This window comes from Pavona decussata, unplaced genomic scaffold (assembly GCF_977016875.1).
Source record: "Pavona decussata unplaced genomic scaffold, jaPavDecu1.1 SCAFFOLD_155, whole genome shotgun sequence".
Lineage (NCBI taxonomy): Eukaryota > Metazoa > Cnidaria > Anthozoa > Scleractinia > Agariciidae > Pavona > Pavona decussata.
The window spans coordinates 2,210,108-2,235,863 of record NW_028145567.1 but is presented as its reverse complement, the minus strand read 5'-3'; the positions used below and the strand labels follow the sequence as shown (position 1 = coordinate 2,235,863).

At 41.9% G+C, this 25,756-nt stretch overlaps 1 protein-coding gene across 2 annotated transcripts; it reads right to left on the bottom strand.

Annotated features, from left to right (window-relative positions):
• Positions 1 to 932: 932 nt before the first annotated feature.
• Positions 933 to 25,210, bottom strand: LOC146465823 (sacsin-like). Of its 2 annotated transcripts, XR_014868218.1 has the most exons (11): positions 24,982 to 25,210; positions 21,386 to 21,449; positions 20,585 to 20,685; positions 20,067 to 20,177; positions 19,572 to 19,719; positions 18,096 to 19,077; positions 16,910 to 17,481; positions 4,914 to 16,030; positions 2,092 to 2,371; positions 1,209 to 1,960; positions 933 to 1,147 (listed from the first exon to the last, which is right to left on the bottom strand). XR_014868218.1 is itself a non-coding variant. In XM_085128273.1 (10 exons), exons 2-9 carry the CDS (start codon positions 21,387 to 21,389, stop codon positions 2,093 to 2,095), a joined length of 13,314 nt encoding a protein of 4,437 aa, XP_084984399.1. In that variant the 5' UTR covers positions 21,390 to 21,449; positions 24,982 to 25,210; the 3' UTR covers positions 933 to 1,960; position 2,092. The 2 variants fall into 2 exon arrangements, 1 of the variants encoding a protein (XP_084984399.1); XM_085128273.1 differs by having other exon boundaries at positions 933 to 1,960.
• Between the last annotated feature and the right edge of the window lie 546 nt (positions 25,211 to 25,756).

Sequence of the window (25,756 nt, the reverse complement as noted above, 5' to 3'; positions counted from 1 at the left end):
ATTGTGTTAAGATTTTGCCATTTTGAACTAGCTTTTTTGTTATTGTTTTTGTTTTGGTTGTTGGAGGCAAAACCAGTCCTTACGCAGTCATGGCGTGCGAGCAACTTAAGAACCAGCACAACTCTTTACTGCATAGTGCCACTATGCAGTTAAGAGCTGTGCTGGTTCCCCGGGGGGGGGGGGTACTCCCCTATATGGGCTATCGGGGACGTGCCGCTGGATAGAGTATGGTTTTTGGCCCCTCTGTCCTGAACAGGGTATATAATTTCAAGCGAGTCTGTCCCGGACCCGTCCTAGACAGGGTATGATTGCAAAACTGTCGTCGAGTATTTGGCAATCCGAAATAAGAGACGTTAGTCTGCATTTATTTTAGTGGACAATGCTTCACGTCAATTGAGTTTCCACTTAAGGTTAACCGCTGTTAATGCGAAATTTTGGTATTTTTCACCATCACTTCTAGGAAGTGTGTTATTTTATCTGTTGTAATTGGTATTCGCGTTTCAATGCGTGGAATATCACGTCCGGTAAGTGACAGTGGGCCTTTAAATGTTATTACTATCACCAATAAACACTTGTGTAACACAAGAGCTAGATGTGTCCTCTGTCCTAAATAGGGTCTTAAAATTGAGGACATTGTCCTACACAGGGTAGGTATTTAAGGTTATTTTCGTCCTAAACAGGGTCAGGGTTTCAAACCCCCAGCGGCACCCCTACACCCAAACATGGGTCAAGTGCCCCCCCCCCCCCCCCGGGGGCTGGTTCTTAAGTCGGACTGTCCTGATCGCCGATGGATTTTACAGTTGATTTGTCGGTTTTCTTTCTGGGGACTTGTGAAATCACATCATCATCAAAGGGCACTTCATAAAGGTAAGTAGCGCTGACCACGCCTTCAAAATTCTTAAAGAAGTGTTCTTGAAGTAAACGCAGCTGCATAGGTTGTAACACTTTACTTCTCATATCTAAGGCAAAATGAAGTACAAAAATCTAGAAATAGAATAAAACACCACAATACCCGTGCCATGGTACTGACAGCCGATAGGTGTATGTCTATAGCGACTACTTACTACTTATTTGCAAAAGGCAAGATCTCTATGAATTTTTCATTCCTTTACCTTCCTGGATGGCAAGCTGATGATAATAATGATACCTGTAGGATACAGGCAGTTCAAAAAACTTCCTGGATGGCAAGCTGATGATAATAATGATACCTGTAGGATACAGGCAGTTCAAAAAACTCGATTTTCTGTTGGCTTATCACCAAGTCTGCCAGACTAATACTACTACTACTGCTACTGCTACTGCTACTGCTACTGCTGCTGCTGCTGCTGCTGCTACTACTACTACTACTACTACTACTACTATTACTACTACTACTACAACAACAGATTTAAAAAAATTGTATACGAAAAAAAGGGAACAATTATCATTTGGTTACTATAACTACTGGAAAAAGGCCTGAAATGACTCAGAATAACTCAATGATAAAGCTAATAAGTCAGCCTAAAATTTTGAAAGCAATGGCTAAAAACGAAGCTTGGGCAGGGAACTTCGGCAAACAACAGTAACTGGGTATGGTTATTACTCTCACAACTGGGCAATGTTGTACAAGATTAACCTGTAAATAAACTCCGAAAAAGTGATCACTTAATGAAAGCTACATTTTTTAAATAGTCATTTCCTGCAATACCGTTTCATTGTTTAGTATGTATAAGGTGGTTCAAAATGTTGAATTCCTGGACATCTTACTGAACGCGCCCAGAATCAAACATTTTAACCAGTTTTCAACTTTTCACTCTCTAGATGTAAATGGTGCATCCCATTAGATAAAAGATTTTTGCTGTTAGTTAAAATCAAGATGACAATGCTTTCCCAAGAAAAAAAATTGCCTGCTGAAATTATTAGTCTTCTTTAACGTTCTGAGTAGGCATTGAAATAAAGTTCAGCTTGATTCATTCAGGATCTGAAAAAGAGAAACAGAGAGAAGGAAAAACAGTTTATTCTCGTTATGAATGGGCCATCATCATCATCATCATCATCATCATCATCATCATCATCATCATCATCATCATTATTATTTCTGTCACAACTTACCTCAGGACAGTCTTTCTTTCACTCGCTCTACAATTTTCTCGGCTATCTCCCTGGCGGTCTTTGCCATGTCGTGTGAGTAGACGTCATTCGGAATTTGAGGGTAAGACATTCTGTCTGGATAACGCATACGTGTGGAATCACCAACAAGACTCTCCAGTTGTCTCGCTAACCCGACTAATTCTGGGTCATCCAAACCGTAACAATTCTGAACCAAATTGTGGACGTTCGTCCTGTCTGCGTCTCTGTTATAACGCGCAGCTTTTAACGCCTTTTCAGCGGCCTGCAAAGACAACAAACAACTCGTATCCTTATTCTAGTGACGCTTATAGTACGTTCCATAGTGAAGTGTGGTTGTTTCGAGAACAATGCTCCCTAATTAATTTTTCTCCCTTGATACTTTTTGTTCAGTTGGCATAAAAAAAGAACAAAAGCAATGAATTGGCTAGAAACGTATTGTCTCATGAAAGCAGGGCTGTAAATTTAAAGCTACCAAAGTGTGATTAAAGAGGAGACAGTGGGGCGAACTTCCAACTGGTTCTACTTCTACCATATTTAAAGTTAGATTCTGCAAGCAGAAGTCAAGTATACTCAATAACTGAGGAGAACATGCGAATTGACGGTACATTACAATATTCCTGAACATGACATTTCTCAAATAAGTTTTTTGTCATTGAACAAATTTTAGTCTGAAATGTCAGCCGTCTCCTCCCCCTAACCTAACCCTAACCCAAACCCTAACCCCGCGCCCCCTGCGGGTTATGGGGAGGAGACGGCTGACATTTCAGACTAAACAAATTTTAGCATTTTAAAATCTTTTTCATTCAGACCAGTTGTTACTCATTAGGGAGGCCTACTGGACCACACAATTGTTCACACTGAATCCACATGGTCGCGAATTTTGTTCCTAATAATATACATACAAAAGTTTCTGCAATCTGATTGGTGGAGAGCGGCTCAATTTATCCTAAATGTAGTGCAGAAATGTGACATTGAGTTCAGAAAGTTGAAATTAGTGCAACAAAGGTGAAATTAAAATGATTGACAGTTACGCCAATTTGCAAAATCGGCTGTCTCGAAACAAAATGGCGAACAGGTTTGAAGAGAGTAACAGCATTTTAATTCGAAGTTTAAAGGAAAATGCAAAGAAATTCAACAAAGCACAAACAACAGGCTAAAAGTTTGGAGGTCTTGGACAGCACAAAATGGCTACGACCAAAATATTGAAAACTATGAACCGGAGGCAGTCAACAAAATTCTCGAGGATTTCCACGCAACAGTGCGTAAAGAAGACGGGAAAGACTATACGAGCATGGCAGTATAGCACTGCAATTGAACGTTACCTAAGAAGGTAAAGTTACAAATACTCCACAATTATAAACCGAGAGTAAAAAGGTTTGAAGCAAGTTCTTGACGCTCGACTACTGCGACAACAAGGTTAGCGGCCGAAGAAGTCTTGAACAAGTCAAGCGGCCGAACAAGTCTTGGAAGACTGACAAACACTGAATTAAACGAGTTGTGGAAAAGCAAAACGCTTTGAAGCACAAGTCCTGGTACAAACGGTTTGGTAGCTCCTGACTCAATATTTTGGCGTAGAGCATCATGTTGAAGATTTCCATGTCGGCTTGGACGAAAACAAACGTTGAATTCATTGAGAACCAGATTAAAACACGCCAGTCTGGACTGTCTGCAAAGCCCCGGCTCCTGAAATCCAGTCAGTTCGAAAACATGCCGAGGACGGTGATTGACCTTAGACTTCTTTCAACATTGACTTAAAATTATGCTTTGTGATTTGAAAACTTGCTCTTTTTAGAGTGATGGTATTTTTAGCATGTTTTCCGTACGTATGAACATGCATGTCAATCAAGCTTGTCATTTTTGAAACCAATCAAAGACATGTAGGCGGAGCATGAGCTGACGGACAAGAAATAAACAAAAGCTCATTTGAAATTTTTGTATGTATATTATTAACTAGTAATCACATGATTTTTCTCGTGCAATTTGGAATAAATAAGCACTTGTAAAATTTTAAAAGACCACAAATTGCACTCGCCCTGCGGGCTCGTGCAATTTTGTTAGCATTTTAAAATTTTACTCGTGCTTATTTATTCCAAATTGCACTCGGAATCATGTGATTACCTATACAAACACCGTATTAAAAAAACATATTTGACCGTTTGACATGTCTTGTTTGTAAATGGAATTCACCTGCCAACTGTTTTAAGTACCATTGTTAGTGTCAATTGTTAATGTGGCTGTTTTTGCTTTCATCAGCTCTGTAGAGGATCCTGTTATTTTCCCTTTGGATCTGTTATTCGAGCTCCTGATAAGGGAATTTATTATTATTGCTTAAGGACCCTGCGCGGGGAATTTGTTATGACGGTAGCCTTTATGACTCTTCAGGGGTCCTCGATAGAGCGTTAGTTACGTTGAAATGGCTACATCTACTTCCTGTATACGATTGTTATTTGTCAGCTTCCATTTTGTTTTGTTTTGCTTCCATTTTTTGTTTAGCTTATATAAGCCACTAATTGCGTGATTCACAACCATTGTTCATAGTTTTTAGTTTTAAATTTTAAATCTGATGAAGGCCGAACGGTCGAAACGTTATTAAACATTGTCAGAGCCAGTAAGATGTTTGCCCCCACCAACTTTTCTTTATCATTTTCTACAAATTCACATGTTGGCATCGTTTCCTTTGGATCCTTCTGCTGGGAGTTTATCGTTCGGTGAAACTCTTTTATTCTGCCTATGTGTGCGTGTATTGTCTTTGTGTCTTCAAGTGGACTATAGTCTCTGTAGCTGGTAAGAAAAATTGAATTTACCTGATGGAATTTAAAACACATCCACTCAAAAGAAGATGTGCTGTAGGAATACTCTTTTGAACCAGCTTCGAGGTCAGCCTTAGCTTGCCTAAGCCAGCGCTTGGCCTCTTCTGGTTGAGGATTTCTGGTGCAGAAACTTGGAGGGAAATCCCGCCACGATCTTTGACTCGATGAAGTTTCCCAAGAGCCATACTGTTGGTAGAATCTCTGTCTGTATTCTTCACGTTGATAGACATGTTCTCTCGCACGTTCTTCCCAGGAAGCAAAGTATTCGTCATATGAGCCACCAAGTCCAGCAACTTCATTTGCTATGTGCTGATAAACTGATCTGTAGAATTCTTCATTACCTGCATTTTTCTTTGGATGCCATCGCAGGCGCAAACGCTTGATGATTTGCAGTCTTTCTTCCTCTGATACAGTAGGTCCCCACGCCTCTTTCAACATGGTGGAGATTTCGTCAAAGACTTCTTGCTTACTTCTATGGCATCCTGAATGTACGTCAAAAATCGTTTTTAGGCGGCAGAATTTAAACAAATTTGTGGCCTTCACCAAAACTGGTTCTTTGTCGTTTCCAATGTTGATTCTGTAAACCTTTGTCAAACGGCTAGCATCTTCATCGGTTATCTGTTCGATAATTATTGCGTAGATGTAGGTCGCAGTGCCCTCCATTCGGTCTAGACTTGGATCATGTATCTGAAAGCCTACGTAGTCTCCAGGTTCAAATTCTTCAAAGGCGTCGTTCAGCAAATGGTGGTTCTCAATTGGAATCAAGGTGCCAGGCTCTGGGTAAATAGTCATTTCCACTACATTGCTGCTGTCGTCTTTCCGAATACGATAGCTATCCAGCAGAGACTGAATCCTCTCAGGAGGGCACAGCAGCATCTCAGGAATCACAAAAGCGTTCCTTCCAAGATGTTCTCCATAAATTTCGTCAATAACCTTAGCCACCAAAGTTGACAACGAAATTTTGTCATCTTTTGTAGTGGTTGCATTGACATACACCCTCCATATGTTCCTATCAGACACCTCCAATTTCTCTTTGAAGTAGGGTACTTCATCTTCACTTCCAGAGATTAAAACGTCATTGTGGAAAAGGGACGTCCTTAGCCTCTCAACTGCAAAGAGCTCGATGGTTTGGAGACCCTTATCAATGCCCGCTGTTACTCCTTTGTCGATCTCTCCCTCCCGAGAGTTGGCGTGTCTTATGATTCGGGCAATTCCAAGACCAAAATGAACCGACGAGAGCTGCTGTTTCATTGCGTTTACCACCTCTTTAGTCACTATGACAGTATTCTCTGGATCAGTTAGTTTCTCCTTGACCACTGAGGATAGCATTGTGGGCTGTAAAGGTTCAGGCAATTTCATAATTAGGTCTTCATAGTTGTCCTCAGCAGCTTTGCACCTCACGTTCATCAAGCTAAGTTCAAGGACGAAGGGTTGATCAAGTCCCTGAATCCGAGTGCCATAGGTAGGAGCATCATCAAATACAAGTTTCCTTGATTCCTGTAGAGAAATAGGGATGGTGTTGATTGGCGGATTCTTGATGAGGCTTCTTGAAGGCATTGCTGGCAGGTACATCATAGCGAGGGTAGAAACATCTGCTGCCTTCTCCTGCAAACTCTCGAAGAACCCTTCCACTGCTTTGGAGCAAATGCGGACCTCATTTGGATGCAAAGTTGCACCCTGGGTACTCTTCTGCAACATCTCTAAGACCATGGCGTAATGAATAGGTGTTACACTTTTGGAACAGCCTAGGAACTCAAACAGTGCATGAAATATTCCAAATTCTGGAGGTACTCTGTAGAGAAAAGGCTTGATCTCAAGATGTTCGTACAATTCCAAGATGGCTTGTCTTGGAAAAATCAGCTTCGTTCCTTGATCAACCATAATACAGGGTGTCTTCTGAAGTTTTCGTTTTGCTTCACATTCTGTTATGGCATTTTCCTGTAGAAAAAAGTAAATGCTTCGCATGACCTCCATTATTGTTGACAACTTCTCGCTAGAAACGTTTTCTCCCCCTGATTCGTTACCTGCAAGGTGGTAACAGACTTTCTGGCAGTGGCTGACGACCAGATCGACGGGTGGCTTCGTTATAACCTCTAGCTGATAAAGAAGGCTGTTAAGATACTGATCAAAGTCTCGATGACGACAGCGAAGATTGTGATACCTTGGATTCGCCCACCTTGGAAGCAAGTGCGCTTCTGTCCAAGCTATCTTGTCATGATCGTTGAAAACGGCTCCACTAAATGCAATGAATGGACCTTCACCTTTGTTTGTTCCTCCAAACGGTGGGAAGATGGCCTGAAGTCGCTCGTCAACGGGATCTGCTGCCACAAAGGCAATATCACTGACAAGCGGTAAGAGACCTTCACCAAGTACACTGGGTCGAGAGAAGAGATGATAAACCAAGACCTCGGATTTTTTGTAAGTGTCATCAGTTCGCGCTGTTTTAGCTTCACGCTCAACTTGCTTGGCAAACCTCAGAAAATCGTGGTGTGAAACATCTTGTACAAGACCAATCTTCCTCAGAAACGGTAGCCATTCCAAGGAGTTAAAAGGTTCTGGCGGAAAGCTGTCTTTGGGCAACATGGAAACGAAAACGTCATTGTCAGGGTCATAGAAACTGGACACTGTCTTCCATGTGCCGTCTGTGAAAGGAATGAGTTCCACCATCTTCAAATAGTCAAAAAGCCTCTCTCTTTCTGTTATTTCAGACACGTTCTCACTTCCACCCGTCAAGGAAATGTAGTCGCGAATAAATCGAAGATGTGTTAACCTTCCTTCGAGGCTAAGATGTTGAAAACATTTCAGGACGAAATCTATATAAACTTCAACAGCCGATGCGCTCTTCAGCTGTAAGAAATTGAATAGGTTTGATAGGTCTTGGCGAAATCTCAAAAGCAAGCAGCCCAACCTGGCTTCAACAACACAGATCTCCTTCGCAGGAATTTCACAAGGTATGACAAAGGCCTTTTTTTCTTCAAGACTTCGGAGGGCGCCATTTGCACTTGGATAAAACGGAAGCTTCCTCAAAATTGCTCTGTCGGCATCAGTCAGACTTTCGATGTTGTGGCTGAAGTAATCGAGAACGATAATCGCATCTGATAACTTCAACTTGTTATCAAGGGAAGAGGGATCCCACTGAAGTTTCTGATTAAGCGCAAAAAGAAGGGAGTGGGGAGAACTGACAGTGGCAACTAGATTGCGTGCCAACTCATAAGAATCCCGTTTACTGTACGATACTGAACCAAAGCTCTGGGTTGTTAACGCAACCGTGTTTAGTTCAGGTAAGCCCAAATTTCTGAGAGCGTCTACCAACTTCTGGCCAGATGTGCCGCAATCTTTGAAATCCAAAACAGCTTTTGCCCTGTTCAAGGGTACCAAGAAGTGAGTTGCGACTGACTGCTTGTCGCGCAAACAAGACTTCTCAGTGGATGGCAGAAGACTCCAGTTCGAAAGTGGGGAGAGAAGGTCACGAATAAATGCAGATATACTTTCTTCCTTCACATCCGTTTCCTTTGTGGCTGCGCAGGCAAAATCTTGCAAAAAGTCCCAAACTCTGTAAATCCACCGTAGACTTGGCAAGGAGGCAGCCTTGTCACCAGGATACCACTTGACGTATTCATCTTCGCTGCGATAACAGGGAGGTAAGGTCAGATGCAACTGAGATGCAAAAGTTTCAACATCTAAAGGACGAAACACAGCGACCTTTCTAGAATCAACACCGCCAAAAACGTCCATGTGAACTCTACTGTGCACAAAAAGATGCTCTGAACGTGGTAAAATATCAATATATGTACTCAAACATCTGGGTTGTGTCTCACTGAAAGGTTGTAAGCAGCTGTCTTGTGTAAGTAGTAACGGAAGTCCAGAGAGATTCTCCATAAAATGCTCGTCATCTTTGCAATACTTAAGCACACGGACCACGCCTTCGTGGTCTTTGAAAGGCGTCCTGGTAACATGACAGGGAACTGCTCCAATTCGACAAAGGGGATCGTTATCATTGAAAGACTTGTAGAAGTCTACAACCGCGGAAGGTGAAACACAGCACACTTCTACTCCTGCCTCTCTTAGCGAATGAAACGTGTTCAAAGAAAATGCAACCAGATTAAATCCAGTTTCCTGTAGGGTTTCTTCAAATGCATCTTTCTTTTTTATTCTGAACTTTTCTCTTTTGTCTCGATCCTCTTCTTTTTCATCGCGTCTTGGCGGCAATGGAGCAAAATAACCTTTGATTTCAAGGTCGTTGAAGTACGTTTGGTCTCTGCCAGTACCAGTCGGTGGAAACCATGATAATTCGACACTTACAGATGGCTGCAAATCCTTAGAACGACCACGACATCCTGCCTCTAAGCTTCTCACCAACGGAATCAAGCGCATGTTCTTCCTGTTCATTTCTTGGTAGACTGCATCAGCCAGGGTCTTCCAAACTGAATCATCGAAAGGATAGCTGGGAAAAAGTAGTTCGTAACTACTTATTCTTCCGAGGATTGTAGTTTTACTGCAAGGTAAAACAAAACACGTCGAATCGTGACTTACTGGCAACTGAATGAACTCACGTACTTTGTCCAGAAGGGTGAGATAACAAGACGCAATGACATCACACAACAAAGCACTGTTCCAATCACTCTGACAACCACTGTCTCTCCACAGATTCCGTCTGGTCTCATGGTTTAATGCAAAGTGTCCGTTGATATGAACTGGAAGGTTGGTTCTCAGTGGAAGTGGTAGAAAACAGTACGCTTTCTTTTCTCGTTGAAGCTGGGATGTGCTTTCCAAAAGACAGGCAACACCACCACGTGGAAGCATCCCCAACCGATCTCCTTGAAAGCCGTCAGTAACACTTTCTGGTACTGGCTTTTCGAAGCCAATTTGTTGGACAACAAGCCACTTCTCGCTCATCCCACGGTTATCGTGGAGCTGCAAAGTGTAGGTTCGCTTTTGCACCTTTATGTTCATAGGAAGAATCTTCTTTTCCTTTACTTGCTTACCGATCTCTTTTACATAGCAGGAAAATTCTTCCCTCTTCCTGGCATCGTCTTGGGACATCACCACTTGAACGGAGTAGTTCTCTATCAGCCTCCCAGCTTTGTCTACAGCAGTAATGCTGATTTTCTTAACATTGTTTACAAAAAGTAGGACTTCAAACAACTCTTTCTTCAGATCTTCCATCATCGCATCTAACTTCTGCACAGTGACTGAGGTCCGACAAATCTGTGATTCTCGAGCCATTTCCTCGGATTTTAAGGGAAACCTAAACATGGTTGCATTCTGTACGGGAAAATGTTCCTCGAGATAGCATGGGAAAACATCTGGAAACTTTTGCTTCAACATGTCAACGTCCTTGAACATTCTGCCAGGTTTTGATTCACTCGAGTGGGGAATATACTTGCAGTGTGGGTCGAAAATACAGAGGACATCCCCAATTTCATCGCTCTTTGATATGAAGGACGGCACATCAGTTAGTTGGTAGACAGCATTGAAGCCGACGCCGTACTGGCCAGTCTTGTTTGGATCTTCGCCTTTGCTGCCCTCACCAAGGTTACATATCCCTTCAATATCAGCAGTCGTAAATGGCTTGTTGTTGTATACACACAATGCAGGCCCTTGCAAAGGTTTCCAACTATCTTTAAACACTCTTTTATCAGGGTGGTGTCTGGGATCTTTGATGAAACAGATCTCAGTTGCTTGAGCATCATCGGCGTTTTGAAGAAGCTCTTTTAAGATTTCCTTCTCGCCCTGATAACCTGTTAGAATGCGCTTCAATCGATTTGTTAGTTTCTCTTTTTGTCCAAACGGTAATCCAATGTCATACTGTTGCAAGACTTCATCCCTCCGTGTTTTCACGGCCAGTACTTCACAGGTTGACCAAGGAATTTTTTCATGGACAAAAAGCTCTCCTGGATCATCAGGCATCCATGGACATTCCTTGAAGCAAAGTTCCTCAACGTCACGCATTACTTTCCTAGCATCTGGAAGGTAAACACAGCCCAGTTTGTTCCGCAACTCACATGCATCAACACAAGATCTGACCAAAGTGGCGGCGAGCTGATTGGCCATATTGACAACCACTTGTAAGGTAGTCTCATCAAGCTGTTTCTCATTAAACTGTTGCTTAATTACGACAAGACTTGAAATATAATCTGTTGCCTCGAATTGATTCCTCACACCAGAAAATTTCATGATCTTTGAAAAGCGATCGGAAAAATCCTCTGGAAGTTTGAAGAGGTATGGTGAGCAATCAGGGCTTATCTCAAAAGCCACACGGGCTGCAGAGGCAAACATTTTGTCTTTCTCCACCAGAATGAACTTTCTTTCGAGCAGGAACTGCTTTGCAGAAGGCACGAGGCCATCCATGTTGTCTTGTAGATACGAATACGCTTCTGTGCAAATGCGGGCTACTTCTTGATAGCCATTTCGATCTAGTGTGTTAACATCTGTAGAGACGGCCCCTTCAAGTTGCTTTAACACGTGCTCTGCAGTGACTCTTTTGTCCTCTAGCTTTAACAGTTTCCGCACCTTTTTGGGGACGTCGAGATCAACAACCGGTTCAGTGCAGCAAACAAGGTACATCTTCTCCTTAAGATAAACGTTCTTTGGTGCGACTAGCAACCTCGCGGTTCCGCTTAGAAATTCGTCGCCTTTCCAAGGAAGAGGGAAGGACTCAGGTTTTTGCTTAACCGGAAGAAACTGTGCTTTAAGAAGGCCGGCCAGAACGGGGTCTGTCGGGTCTTTCCCCTCGCGCTTCAGTTTTTTCTCTACGAAATCTAAGAGCACTTTCGTACGCTTGATTGCTGCCTTGCTGTTCACTGCATTGAGCCTGTGGACACTCTCTGCTCTTTCCGCAATGTCTTCCCAAGGAAGATCACTGGACTTCATCCCTAGTGTCTCAAGTTTTGTAAGTACTTGCGGGTTGAGGAACGTATTTTCGTTACCACAAGGAAACCTTCCATCGTCACGGCAAAATAGAAAGGAAGCTTCTTTTCGAGGGTTTACTAGTTGACTTGGGCACTTCAGCACATTCGCACTTGGTGATGCTGGAACGCATGCATGCCTCTTAACTAGCTCATCAAAATCTTTGCTGTTGCGTGTCAAGGCGTATAAAACTAGTTCATCTCTCACATTTGCGGGAACTTTCAAAATGTTTGGAAAGAAGAGATCGCGGAAAAAGCGGGTCTTATTGTACATTTTGCCTTTTATTTTATCTCCCAAGCGACAATGAAGCATTGACTGGAACACCTCAGATGGCAAATCAATGACCACGTTGTTCGCGCCTGCTAACTGCTGTAGGACTGCAAACGAAACGGTGCCTATCTCGGGATCCATACGGAGATTAGGATCAAGGAAGACGACTTGAGAGATGTCCACCCATCTATGTCCGTCTGAGAACAAATGATGACCACCACTGATGATTTGTTCGTAGAATGACACCAGAAATGGCCAACAATCTTGGCATACATTGCAAGCCCTTGGCCACAAAGAATGGTACGCATATGAACCACCGGGACTTATTTGCTTCACATCCTCAAGAAGCTTCAAAAAGGCAGAAACTACCGAATCTTGGAGGAGAACATTATTCCACTCTACTCCATAGCACGTCTTGTCGTCTTCAAGTTTCTTCTGTAAATGGCGTCTGTTAGAAGTCACAGCAAATGGTCCATTTATGTGTACAGGTAGACCGCTATGGATTGGGAGGGGAAGATAACAGAAAATTGTGCCATTGGGATCTAGACCCGAAACATTCTTAACAATAGATAGGGGTACAAAACTGTCCGATTCCCTTGGCTCCAACTGAATGGCTACTCCGGCGGATGGAAGAAGACTGGGGTCGTTTTTAGAAAAATGTAGTGCCTGACCGTTGCCCATTGAGGAAACAACAAGCCAAGTCTCGCACTGTTTGCCGAAATGTTCGCCAAGTTTAAAGAATTTCAAACCAGATTCAGTGACACTGCATTCAACGTTGACTCTCAAGGAAGATTCAGGAAATTCGAATGGTTCAACTGTATTACGTTTTGCTTTCTTTGCAACCTTCGACGATGCCTGAAGGAAGTTGCACTGCTTAAGCAAATTCTGTTGTTCTGCGTCTAGTTTCATTGCAGTGGCAGGAAGTGTGACCGAAACAGATAATTTCCTCATTATTCCTCCTTTTAGCATTGACTTGGTGACCTGAAACATTAGTTCGGGTGGTAGACCTTGACGCGACGATCCTGACGTCCTGTATAATTCCAAATGCAGAACGTTCTGAGTAAAAATAAGTAAGGACTTGGCTCTGTCATGAAACATTTGTAGAAGCTTCCTCATTTCTTGGTCACTGTAAAACAGTTTCTTGATTTCGCTCCTTGCCGCCTGTTCTCTCGTCCTCAAAGGAAAGCGGAAAAGTGTGCCATCAAACGAGTTGTCTTCTTTGTCCAGGTGAAGATCACAGCCGAAGATGCCATTAAACGGTTTGAACTGATTTTTAAACCTGTACAGTCTCTTGACGTCTCTGTTAAGATCAACCCTTATCCCTGGCTTCCTTTGGTTCTTGATGGCGTTTCCAAGGTACGAAGTGTGGGGATCAAATACCACAAAGTAATTCCTGCTGACAAACATGGGCACATCAGTCAGATTGTAAACTGCATTGAAGCCAAGTCCAAATCGTCCAATCTTTTCAGTGTCATGAACTTTAGTTGCTTCATTTAGCCTGGTTAAGTTTACAAAGTCTTGATCATTGAATGTTGCGTCGTTGTACACCCACAAAGCAGGACCCTGGCAGCCTCTCATGTTCTCGTCAATCAAACATGTCAATGCATCGTCATTGGTTCTTTGGTCGTACAAGAATTTGACTTCAGTGGCACCAGCATCGTCTGCATTTTGAATGAGCTCTTTCATTACCGCAAACCCATCTGTGTAGTCTTCTAATAGACGATTTAGTCGCGTGGTGAGTCTTTCCTCTTGTCCAAACTCCTCCCCTAAAAACAGTTCAACAGGATTAAGCATGCGATAGGTTAGGGATGGAACACCGAGTAACTGAGCAGTGTTGTTAGGAATGTTGGGATGAACATAGAAATACTCCATATCATCGCTATCTTCTTCTCTTTTTAGCCACTCATCGAGCTCGCAATACATACAGTTCTCAACTGGTTGAAGCCGGACATTGGAGTTGTCTTTGACGTGAGTAGGAAGAAGAATCTTCGCCTTTAGCTCTTGGGATAAATCAGCACTTGCCACCTCATTCACGATGTCAACGGACAACTGGAGATCGTGTTTCACTTCTGAGGGACTTTGCTCGAAACTTGCAAAATCGTACTTCTCCTTCATCATGCTTAGGACTTGGAGTAAAACACTTGGATCACTTTCATTCCTCATGCCAAAACTGAAAAATAACCGAGAGTGATTCTTCATTTCCGAGGGCAGAGGACGTATGTAAGGTGTGAGGTCAATGGATGGCTTGGAAGAAAGCACATGATCAGGGCAGGAAAAACCATCTCCATTCCACACCCACTCGGAAACCTCCGCCGCTTGAAAGGCCTGTTTAACAGTATCGTGGTGTTCTCCAGCCAGAAAGGAGTAGATTTTATCTACAACAAAGATGTAGTACGGTTTTTCCTCTTTAGAGTAGAAACCTATTACATTTTGCAAATGGCTCACGACTGTGGTTACATCTGGGTTTTCGCCCCATCCAAAATAGCTGGAAACTTTACTTGATGACTCTGAATCTACAACAGGTATGACTGTTCCAATGAGACTAGCAAAGTGGTAGCTCTTGAGCTCAGTTGGCTTGAAAAGGAATCTTTTTTTACCTTCTTGAGCGGAGGTCCACCACGGAAGCGACGGGGGGAATTGTTGGGTTCTCTGTTGCAATCTTGTCACCCAGCAAACATCCTTCAGCAAAAATCTCAACTGCTGTCTTTTAATAGGCTCCAGTAGTTTTCCAGGGTTGTTGTTTAGGTACTGTAAAATTGCTTTTGATTTTTGCTTGGCCGTCGAAGGCTGTGGCAGCTTCGTTACCAATCGAGCACTTTCCAAGAGCTCTATTGCAGTAATGCTACGCTCCTTTTTCATTCCAAGTTCTTCCAACATTTCAAGAGCGGCTGGGCGGTTGTACACCTCGCCGGCGGGAAATACATCCTCGTGGGCAAATATTCTCCGCAGGGTCTCATTTCTGGGGTCGAATACTTTCGATGCTGTCACTCGTTGCCTTTTCGTCGGGACAAAGGGTAACTCCTGTATGTTACGCTTGAAGGTAGCATCTGAACGAATAACGTCGTCAAATTGTTTAAAAACAAATGGCATCAGCTTGTCAATCTGTTCTCCGGAGTATTTCCCTTTTTGGATGTCGGGAAAAATCATTTCACAAAGCATTTCTGAGGGCTTCAGAATCCTGACTTGCAAAAGAATTGCCAGATCTCTTGAATCGTCTTGAGAGATGTCAATGAGATCTTGTAGGGCAGGAATCGGGAGAGGTTGTAAAGGCGCTGCATACAAACCGTCTTTCCTCGACACAAACTTCTTGGATAGAGTCTCAAAAAGTGGGAGAGATTGTAAGACTACGCGTTCTTCTTTCGTGAGGTCCCCTTGGCGAACACTGGCCAGAAATGATCTTAAAAGGCGCTTTTCTTTGGTAGAAAATCTCTTCTTTATGATCTCGGTAAACATTCCACCCGCCATCTTTGAAAAGGAAACCTCCAACGCCTTCAAAACCCCTGCAGCGGAAGGTGGATGTACAAAACTGCCAATAACAGCAGGGTGGTGAATTACGAAGGTCGGGCAATCAGTGAGGACAATTAGACCTAACTTCTTTAACACATTCGCCAAACCGTCATCAATGGTATCGTCATACAAGCATTTCACAACCACTCTTGACGGGTAGCAAAGTTGCGTCAAGGTGACTGGTGTTTGAGCCAGACTTAGTGGAATCAAGGGTAAGTTACTGAAGCGGTGAAGTTTCTTTGCAGTTTGGAAATTCTCCCTTAGGTACCTCCACAACAATCGAATCCAGCTTTCTGGAGGGTGATTCTGGTTTTTTTCATTGGGGTACCACTGGACTGTTTCCCTATGGCTCCATTCAAAAGGCAAGGCTTTGTGAAGAAGACCTGGTACATCGTCTTTACAAAGAATTCGCAATTGAGTACACTCTATAAGACAAAAACAACAAATAATCTAGTAATCGCTAAACAACAACAACTATGCACAATGTGAATCTTTCCAAACCTTGAAATAAAAGCAATTTTAATAGGTACGAATTTTTTTACAGTAATGAAGGCGATTTTGCGACGTGCTGGCCATTCTGTATTAAAGTGAAATTGTTTTTTTAAATAAGTATGCAACTAACCCGAACAAGGACAAAATCTTTTCTTCAGCATTAGCCGAACTTGGATGGTAAATAAATTTCATTTCCTTTTTTGTTAGTAGTCCTCGGAAATCTATTTTTAAAAATTATTAGGCCGGAGTGACAAACTAGTACCGCAAAATATTCTGGTTAATCAAACAACATGAACTAAACTCAAGAATAGTTGCTCTGCGAAAACGAGGTGGACAATTGCGTTAAAGATGTAGAGAAAAGCAGCAGCAATTTGAAGTTCAATACATTCAAAACAGAATTGAATCGTGCAGCGTTTTTGGGTCAATTCATAACTTTTGCTTAAATAAACTTCCTTTGTTTGCACATTTATTTCATGGAGGTATAGCCGGCCTGCATTAGCATAAACGCAATCATGTTTCAAATTAAATAATGCAACTAAGATACTAAACAAAAAGGAAAGAAAAACAAAAGAGGTGTGATCTACAGTCTCAGACATAGTTCTTGGAACACACCTTGTCTCGTTTTCCTCTCAATGCTGGCAAAATGTGTAAGCAGAATTGTTAGAAACAACATTGAAAGGGTCGAGGAGAAGACGGGAGTGAAAAGACTAGGTTGACCTGAAAGCGTCCCAACAAAATATGTCCTGCATTGTAGCCCCTAAAATGAGGTCAAAGACAAAATGTCTAGTTAAATAGCAGAGCAAGGTTTATACCTTGTTTGGCCGCGACTTTCAGCTTCTGAAAGATGTCTGCACTCGCTGCTTCATCTAAAAAGCGGTGGCTTAAACCAGGCAGCAGCTCTTTTGGATGATCAGGCGAGCTGATATAAATAGGATCTGTTTGGTTCGAAAATGTTGTGAATGTGCCATTGGAGAGGGGTAAGAGCTCCAACCCATGAAGCGCATCAAATCTGCAGTCTGTGAGGCAAAACTGAAGGAGAAGTATCTTTTCACCTCGTTCAAGTTCCTTGTAACAAGTGGGAGCGCGTCTTAATACTTCTCTTGTAAGGTGGGCTGTTATTTCTGTGAAACTCAAATATTCGGCGATGGCTTCTGTTATGTGGGTGGGCACAGAGACAACTGGAGACCTGGCTGCAAGCATTACGCACTGAAGTAGAGTTTTGGTTTCACTTTCGGGTAGCAAGTCAAACAAGGCTTGTTTGACAGTCAGCCATTTCCCACCACCGGCCTCAGTGAAGACGATTTCCTTCTTCAAGAGGATCTGAAGCAAAGGCTCCGCAATTCGATCCCAATGTTGCCTGATTCGTTTAACATCTGGCCACGCTCTGTAGGAGAGAAAATGAGAACGTTCAGATAAAAATGTTTTGGACTTTTGTTTAGCTTGTCTCAAAGATTGCTGCTATTGTTTAATTTAAAGTGGTGACCGATTGGCTTGGCCGCTCACCTCCTCCCTCCAGCAGTCGCGCCACATTCCAACCAAAAAAAAAAAAGACACGAAACGCTGAGGTTTACGTTTTTCTCAAAATAAACTTGCTGAATTAAATAGTCCTAAAGAACACTTCTCTAAAACTACATGGAAACGCGCCAACAGCTCACATCGTTACATAGCTTGAGTTTTTCCCGCTACAGAGTCTGCGGTCATTTGGCAGTTCATGGTCACATGACATCTAACAATGTAACTGTTTCCCTCAAAACGCCAGGTGACATGGCCAAAAATATGACGCCACAGGGTCCAGTTTGAATTGTGTTTGCCTCGAATTTCAGCGTGAAACATCGAGAGTCTCGGAAACCAAAATTAACTATTTCTCTCGGGAACAGTAAAGTGTTTTGTAGAGATAACGTGAGTATAACGGTGGGGTGAAAGAGAGAATTAGTGTAAGTGCAGTGTAAGACATTTTCACAGGAGTTTTACATTGAAATAAGGGTCCTTATCACCTACTTGTAAATGGTTGTCTTAGGCAGGAGAACCACAGAGTTTTCAGTAATGGCCTCCAAAATCATTGTGGCATACGCTCTGGGGATGGCTTCCTCAAGCAGGCAAATGTTCCACATCAGGGATTTGTCAGTCAGGCGCCCACCAGTCTCCTGCTCTGCACTTGGCAACTTAATGTAGCGTCTGTTCTGACTCAAGGCAAAGAAACCATTTACATGCACTGGTAATCCCGTCAAGCTGGTCTTTTGTACTGGTAGTGGCAAGGAGCAAAACACATGACCTTGAACGTCAGCTGCGTGCGATTTCGGACCCGTGGGCAAGGGCATAGCTACTCCTACTGAAGGCAGATAGCTTAGAACTTTGTCCGAAATAAGATTTTGGAACGTCGATGAGACCTTTCCACAACAAAAGTAGCTTGTAACAAGGAATAAATGTTGCTTTGCATTACCAGCCCCTTGGAAATCGAAGTTTACTGTCTCAATGGTGATAGGGTACGTCACTGCTACAGGTGCAGGCATCACTTCACCAGGCGCAATCTTCTGGTGAAACTCCTTCCTCTTCGCACGAACTGTTTGAAGACTTTTCTCTGCAATCTTCACTTGGAAGACTCTTCGAGGTACGGGCTCTAATTTATCTCTAACATAGAGCTCAATGTCTTCCAGATGATGCAGGAAGAGGAGCATTAAGTGGGCATCGGCTTTAAAACTTTTAAACAACGTTTCCACTTTGTCGGCAGAGTAAACTGTCTCCGATAGCTTGGAGGGTGTGCTTCTTAATGGAAAACGGAACAGAGTTCCATCATAGAATCCTCGGGAGAAAACCTCATCGGTGCAGTCAAATATACCTTTGTAGGGGCTGAACTGACCAGACATTTTGTCCATTGCTACGCGGTCTTCTTGAAGATGCCACAGTTTTCCTGTGTCAGGAAAGTGAACGCCATGAGGATCGATGAACCCAATCTGACAATCGCTCAGCAAGCTTGGTAAATCTGAGGAGAATCATTGACCCCAAAAAAATGAATTAAGTAATAGCAATAGTCATATAATGCCCCGAACAAGTGAAGGAAAGGGGGTTTCTCAATAAAATTCCATACAGGGAGGCTCCGTCTTGAAATCCAACCCTCAGCTTTTAAGATATCCACCTTTACCGAAATGGCACCTCTTTCGCATGCGCAATATACAAAACCTTGGGCCAACAATGGTCACTTTAGAACTGTTAAACTGGAAACTTGTGCCTTTTTTCGCTTTAGATGCATAGTTTTTTAGATAACTAATTTTCAGGTTCATAATCTGCTTTTGCAACCTTCCGGTCTCCGGCACTTTTACTTTTACCTGAATACAACATTTGAATTTCCTGTTACAAAAATGTAAAATACCCCGGCTCCAGGGTAAAGTCTCTGGAGCAAGCAATAAGTAATTTCAAGGAACTCACAACAATTACCCAGATCTTAAATAATATCTGTTTTCTTTAAATTTCGCCTACCTGTTATGTGAAACACGGACTTGAATCCCAAACCAAACCTTCCGACTTTCATGGGGTTTTCAAGTTTCTTGCTATCACCAAGCAGCTGAATCCCCGTCCAGTCTTCTGTGGTAAACTGTGCGTCGTTGTAAGCATAAAGTGCCGGGCCCTATTGAAAGAAAGAAAAGAGCAAAATTGAAATTTGCATGGCTAGACTCAATGGAGATATACCATACGGTAGAGCTCTTTTTTCTCAACAGCCTTGTGTTCGAAGTTGCTGTTACAATTAGATCCAAAACCCTTACGGCACCAAAAGGACATTAACGGCCACAAAAGTAGCAACAACAATAACAGCAATAACAACAGAAGCATGAGAAACATGAATACGACTATAGATTGGATCGGATTAAACTGAAAAACGTTTTGTTTCTCTGTGTTTTGTTTCAAGGGTGAGGAAAAAGAATAAGATAATTTCTTATCTGACATAACTCGGCACTGAAAACCACGAAACTCTACCTGAAACTCTTTAAGGCCATCGTGATAAAGGTTAGATGTTCCATGGCTGTGTTCATCGTGCAGAAACTTAACTTGAGAGGCGCCTGCATCCTCGGCATTTTGAATAAGTTCCTGTTGAACCAAAGGGGCACGAACAAAGATCACGTACAAGTAGCTAGAACACTTAGAGCGTCACAAAACTCATCGCCTCTTGTAAATGTTTAAGTCTGAAGCTACGGACAATGGGTATAGTTATACTGGTTGTCGAACGCGAGGCTTGCAAAATGTTGTTGACGCTCATGTTACAAACTGCAATAACACGATCAAGGAAAATTGCGCAACGGTAATTATACAGGTAACAAATATGCGCGATGACCAATAAAGTTTTCTTGGGATAAACTCGTATATAGGACTTATCGGAAACTTACAGCTCGCTCATTTCATCTGGAGATTAAGACAAAGCTAACGAAGGAACCACCAGGTTCACGTGATATGGTGAGTTTATAATCATAATTAAACAGCTATTGAGGTTTGTTTACCTTAAGTATCTGCCCATCATCCGGATACTCATCTAAGATTTTCTTTAGCTGCTGTATAAGCGTCGGTTGGATCAGGCCAAAACGTCGACCACCTCTTTCCGCTGCGAGATAAAAGGAACAAGTCGCCGAATAACATTACTGCTTGTGCTTTCCCTGCATTATCCAAGGCGACAGCTATAGAATGGTCGTTCTCTTCGTCTGGAGTGGTGAACGTCCCTTTTATATTTAGATATAGGGCGAGTGATAGAAGGCAATCATAATATTACGATGTATTTTTTGTGGTGTTGCTTACGTTTGCTTACTGCTTGTTTTGAACTGGCTGTTTGTGTGTGTTTTCTTGGAAGTTTTTTGGTGGAAAACAGCCAAAATCTGGGGGATAGGGGTGCCTCAAACAGTGAGTAAAATTCAGGAAAGCCATCAGTTTAAATATGGTGTTCCATTCAAATATTTTACAAAGAATGTGGTCAGTTTGATGGCACTGCTTAAGGACGCGAAACGGAGAAGTGACGGTGATTGATACGATGAGTCTAAAAACGACAAAATGAATAAATAAATAAATAAATAAATAAATAACCAAAAAAATGACTAGCATTTTGCTGTTACACATGTAAATATTATTTGTTAAGGAGTGCCATATTACATCTGAGATGCCAATTTTTTTCCTAGTGTTCTTCGCGTGCGCCTTCCTTCCTTCACGCGAACTGAAGTTCTAAACGCGTCGCCTGTAGTAGATGATATATGCTGCAGCACTGCCACACCCAAGTCAAACAAGTTTAAAGAAGGTTGTAGTTTCATACATACCCATTTGCACCGCAATGGCGACTTCAATTCCCTTGACTTCGTTTCGCTCTCGCAATTAAGTCATCTGAAATACCAAAATCATCGCCTGATTAAGCTGAAAGCTAACTCAAAATACACACATTTATATCTTCAGCAATAACTGTCAAGAGTAAATGAATTCTCAGCATTTCCATTTCTCAAGATAATCTTTAAGCCTTTTTTAAGAGCCAGCTAGGATTTTTGTGTAAAGCTTAAAACACAACCTGATCTCATTCCAATTTATGATGGTAAATTTTGGAGTCGAAAACAATTATTTATAAACTATGCGGCAAATCGGTCCAAACTGTGTAAATCAGTTTTCCCTGATTAAAAAACTGAGGCGACATTTCACAGAAGAAGAAAACTATACGCATTTATCAGTTTCAGTTTAAACTCGAAATTTCCTGACAAGAATTGAAAAAACTCACAGATACATTCCCCCAAAAGAACTCAGACAGTTGCGTACAAGCCTCAGTGGTTCAAGACTTGAATATCAATATTCAATTAGTTTCTGTTGTTTTCACCAGAACTATTTTCACTCAACAACTGAAATGAAACCATTCCTTTATCTAGCTTCTGTGCTCCAAAGTCTCAGTGTATTCATAGCATGGATGACATAGTTTCAGATGCGGTTCTGAACCAAACGAGATCTGCCATATCAAGAATGAAAGTTATCAGGACAACATGTACTAAACTGGGCTGATGCAATCGACCGTCTTGGAATTCAATACTGTTGTAAATAAGGAATCTTTAATGAACGCCACACGTAGAAACGTAAAAACGCGATTTTTATTTCGGTTTTTCGAGCTTTCGGCAGATCCTGACCCTGCCAACTTCTCAGCCAGTTTCTCAGAATATAGTAACCGGAACTTTCGGGAGTCAGTTCCTAACCCTCTTCAGTGCGGACTTCAGTCCTTCGGACTAGCTATAATTATTATGTATTGCAAAACAACATTCATTTTATACTACTGTCTATTAAGTTTTGAAATGATGTGATGCTTGATGATATGCCTTAAAATGTGGAAATAAAGTTGCTTTTCTTTACACCAGAACAATTGGCGACTAACACAATCTGTTTAAAAGCATAATGCTATTTATAGGGACAATAAGAGAGACCAAACTTTTCATGCGTGCGTGAGGACATTTCGTTTAATTTGGTGGTAGTTTTCGACCTTGTAGCTGTTCAGCGACATTAAAGATGTATTGGAAAAGACAGGTTTTCAAAGTAGAATATAAGGGTCTATGTTAATCCTTATGGTATCCCTGAAACCGTTTTAAGTCTCAAATTTATGCTGCAAATATTAGAATTGATCTTTGTACCCTGGTTCATATAGCATCTAAAACACAAACATTTCCCGGAAATTTCACACAATGCAAATTTCTAAGAATCATTTCAGTGACTTGTGAAGGATTGTTAGCTCTGGTAAATGATCTGTTGTTACCGATCAGAATAGAAATTTCGTCGCTAAAAAAATGTGTTCGAGTGCCGGGTGACAAGATGATAAAAATGTATGCTAGACTATACTTGAGTAATAAACTTCCCCCGCCGGCAGGATCTCGGGATATACTGCCTCCCATTCCTCCAGAAAAGTTTAAAGATTTTTCTCTTATTCAACTACAACTTCGCAAAATAACGTTGAAATCTTTAAAAGTGGATTAATCAAACAGACCAAACTTGTTCCGAGCCATTTCAGTTGCAGCTGTTGATTCATATAGAAAACAAACTGAGCTGCATTGAATAGTTTAGACAAAACAAACGATGAGCTGAACTCCATGTTTTATAATACAGCATTCCTGACATCAATTTTTCCATAGCTCAACCCGTTTCTACGCTTCTTTCTTTAGCTTGGAGCCTCCGAGAGTTTGCAATGCACTCATTATTCTGTTTACTGTGTTTAGAATTTCGTTTACTTCGATTTACTCCTATGACCGGTCCACGAGAAAGAGCGCGGTCCGTTGCACTTCTTTGATGCTAAACTTTATACTCAGTCAAACAGGCTGACATTTAATCCAGAACCGATTTTTAATGACATGACAAAGCAAAGAAAAAGCATTTTCAATCGCTGTACTCCACACTACATTAACATCAAACGATAAAAATAAACGAGAACTTCAGCTTTTAAATTCATATTTCTAACCACAGTTTCTACTGCCATCGAAGCCTTTTCTCAATAATGTGATATTTTCAAGGAACACCTTGATCAAGTTCGAGCCCGAATCAAGAACAAGTCACGAGCCCAGTTCGACTCAGGATCCAACTTTTACTTTTCGATTTTTCTTCTTCTTTTTAATGCTCCTCCTGGTTGTTATCAGTCTCGCTTACAAAATGATGTGCCGTTAGTAAACAGAGGAATTAGCTGTCTGTTTGCAATATTTTTCATTATCGCTCGCTAGAGCCATGCATTTATAATACCGCTGTGATATACGACATCCCTCAGTATTCATAAATTTTCTAAGAAGATTAAGAGCTCTATCTACATACACCTGAAGCAGAGATCCCATTTAAGCGACTGAAAAAAATGATCAGTGGTGAAGGGTATATCACCTGCCACTCAAGCGCCATCTTGTTGCATCCACAGGACACACAGATAACAGAACTTATGCCCTTCGCGCGCAAAATGTTGACGGCCATGTTTTTTCCCTTTCAAACACGGCGAGATAGCCACCTCAATTTTCTCCTTTTCCGGGCTTTTGAGGAAAAAAAATATTTCAAAGGTCCTGGAAGTAGTTTTGTTCTGTGTTGGGCCTTTGCTGTGAGTGAATACACTTCTGGCTATAATAAGGTCGACAAAAAAGTCTGCACGCTGTATTAAAGTACGTATAAGGTGCTATAAGAACTTTTAAGCTGAAATTTTATGAATTTCCTAGGAATAGAAGAACTAGCAACACTGGACAAACCCTTTCAGCAAAATTATATATGGCGAGAATGAATTAGGAATGGCGTTAATTTCGTTTAAAAAACCAGTGCTACCGAAAATGAACTCTCGCGACCGCGTCGACAGCTGTTTACACGGAGGGAGGAAGATCCTAGCACCATGTAAACTACTTTCGCTCGGAAGATCTTAGTACTAAGGACAAAGAGAACAAACATGGCGGCAGCCGGGCGTTCAGCTGCTCAAGGCCGACAGTTATTCTTCTTTTCCTTCTCCACTTGGTTACCACTTCGGCCGAAATTTCTGCATGTAAAGAGAACGAAAAGTTTTTCCGCCTTCTCGGATATTCCTGGTGCTAGGATCTTCCTCCCTCCATGTAAACAGCCCCTAAGCCACGTTTATGTTTAATATTTCGAATAGTTGTAGTTATGAAAGCAAGACTTACAATCAAAGATATCAAGACAAAAACGAAACAAAAGGAAAAAGAAAATAATAGAAATGAAGAAACAAAACCTGACTCGAGCTTGACTCGATTCGAGAACTGATGCGATTGGCGGTCTCGAACTACCAGTACCGTTCGCTTTCAATGGCTATAATTTATCGTAAACTTCGAGTAAACGCAATTTAACCTTGAGCCGAATGGCAGAAACCCTGTTTACAACTGGAAACAAAGACAATAAATTGTTGCCTGCAAATATTACTTACCTTTCTAAGCTGGATCGAAGGCTTCTAAGATCTAAATACGTTTTTCCACTTCACCCAGAAAAGAATGTATTGGCTGTCGTGGAAATGCGAACAAGACACTGAACAAGAGTGGACAGAGCCTTTCTACGAACTGTCAGAGATTCCCGGAAATTCCTTGAATTAGTTTCGGAGGATAGTTTTCTGAGAAACTGGGTGATTAAGCGGCCGTCACGCAGTATTGTGACGGCCGATTCGTAAAATTAATGCCGTTTTTATTGTCGTGTAAGTCACTTACATCCGGTTGTCGCTCAGTGAAAACATTTGGGAGTTTGAGTCCCGGCCATGGCGTAGAGAAAATATATTTTTTTCTACTGAATACTAGGTAGTACTTTGGTAGCAAAAGTGTACTACATATCCGATAACGTGTAGGTGAAATTGATGTATAGACTTCATACCAAACGGTGTTGTACAGTAGCACTCTCTGCGTTGTTCACGAGTGTCTCAGCACAGCTGGTTTATCGTAGAAGTAACATGGCTAAAGCTGATCTCGCACTGAAAACAAACATCGCTGCTCTATCAGGCTGGACCAGTTCAATTTGATGGATATTACGTTTTGTATACGTACTAACGTAATGTAAACGGGCCTTTAGCCCATTCGCGTCTCAAGATTCAGTGCAGCCATTTCTTTTCGTTTGTTCAGTTATTGGGCTGATCATTTTACTAGGTTATGACTCTCTTCGGCTTTGTTCTGGGCCTTGAATTAAGGTGCGGACACGCCATGCAACATCGTTGCCTC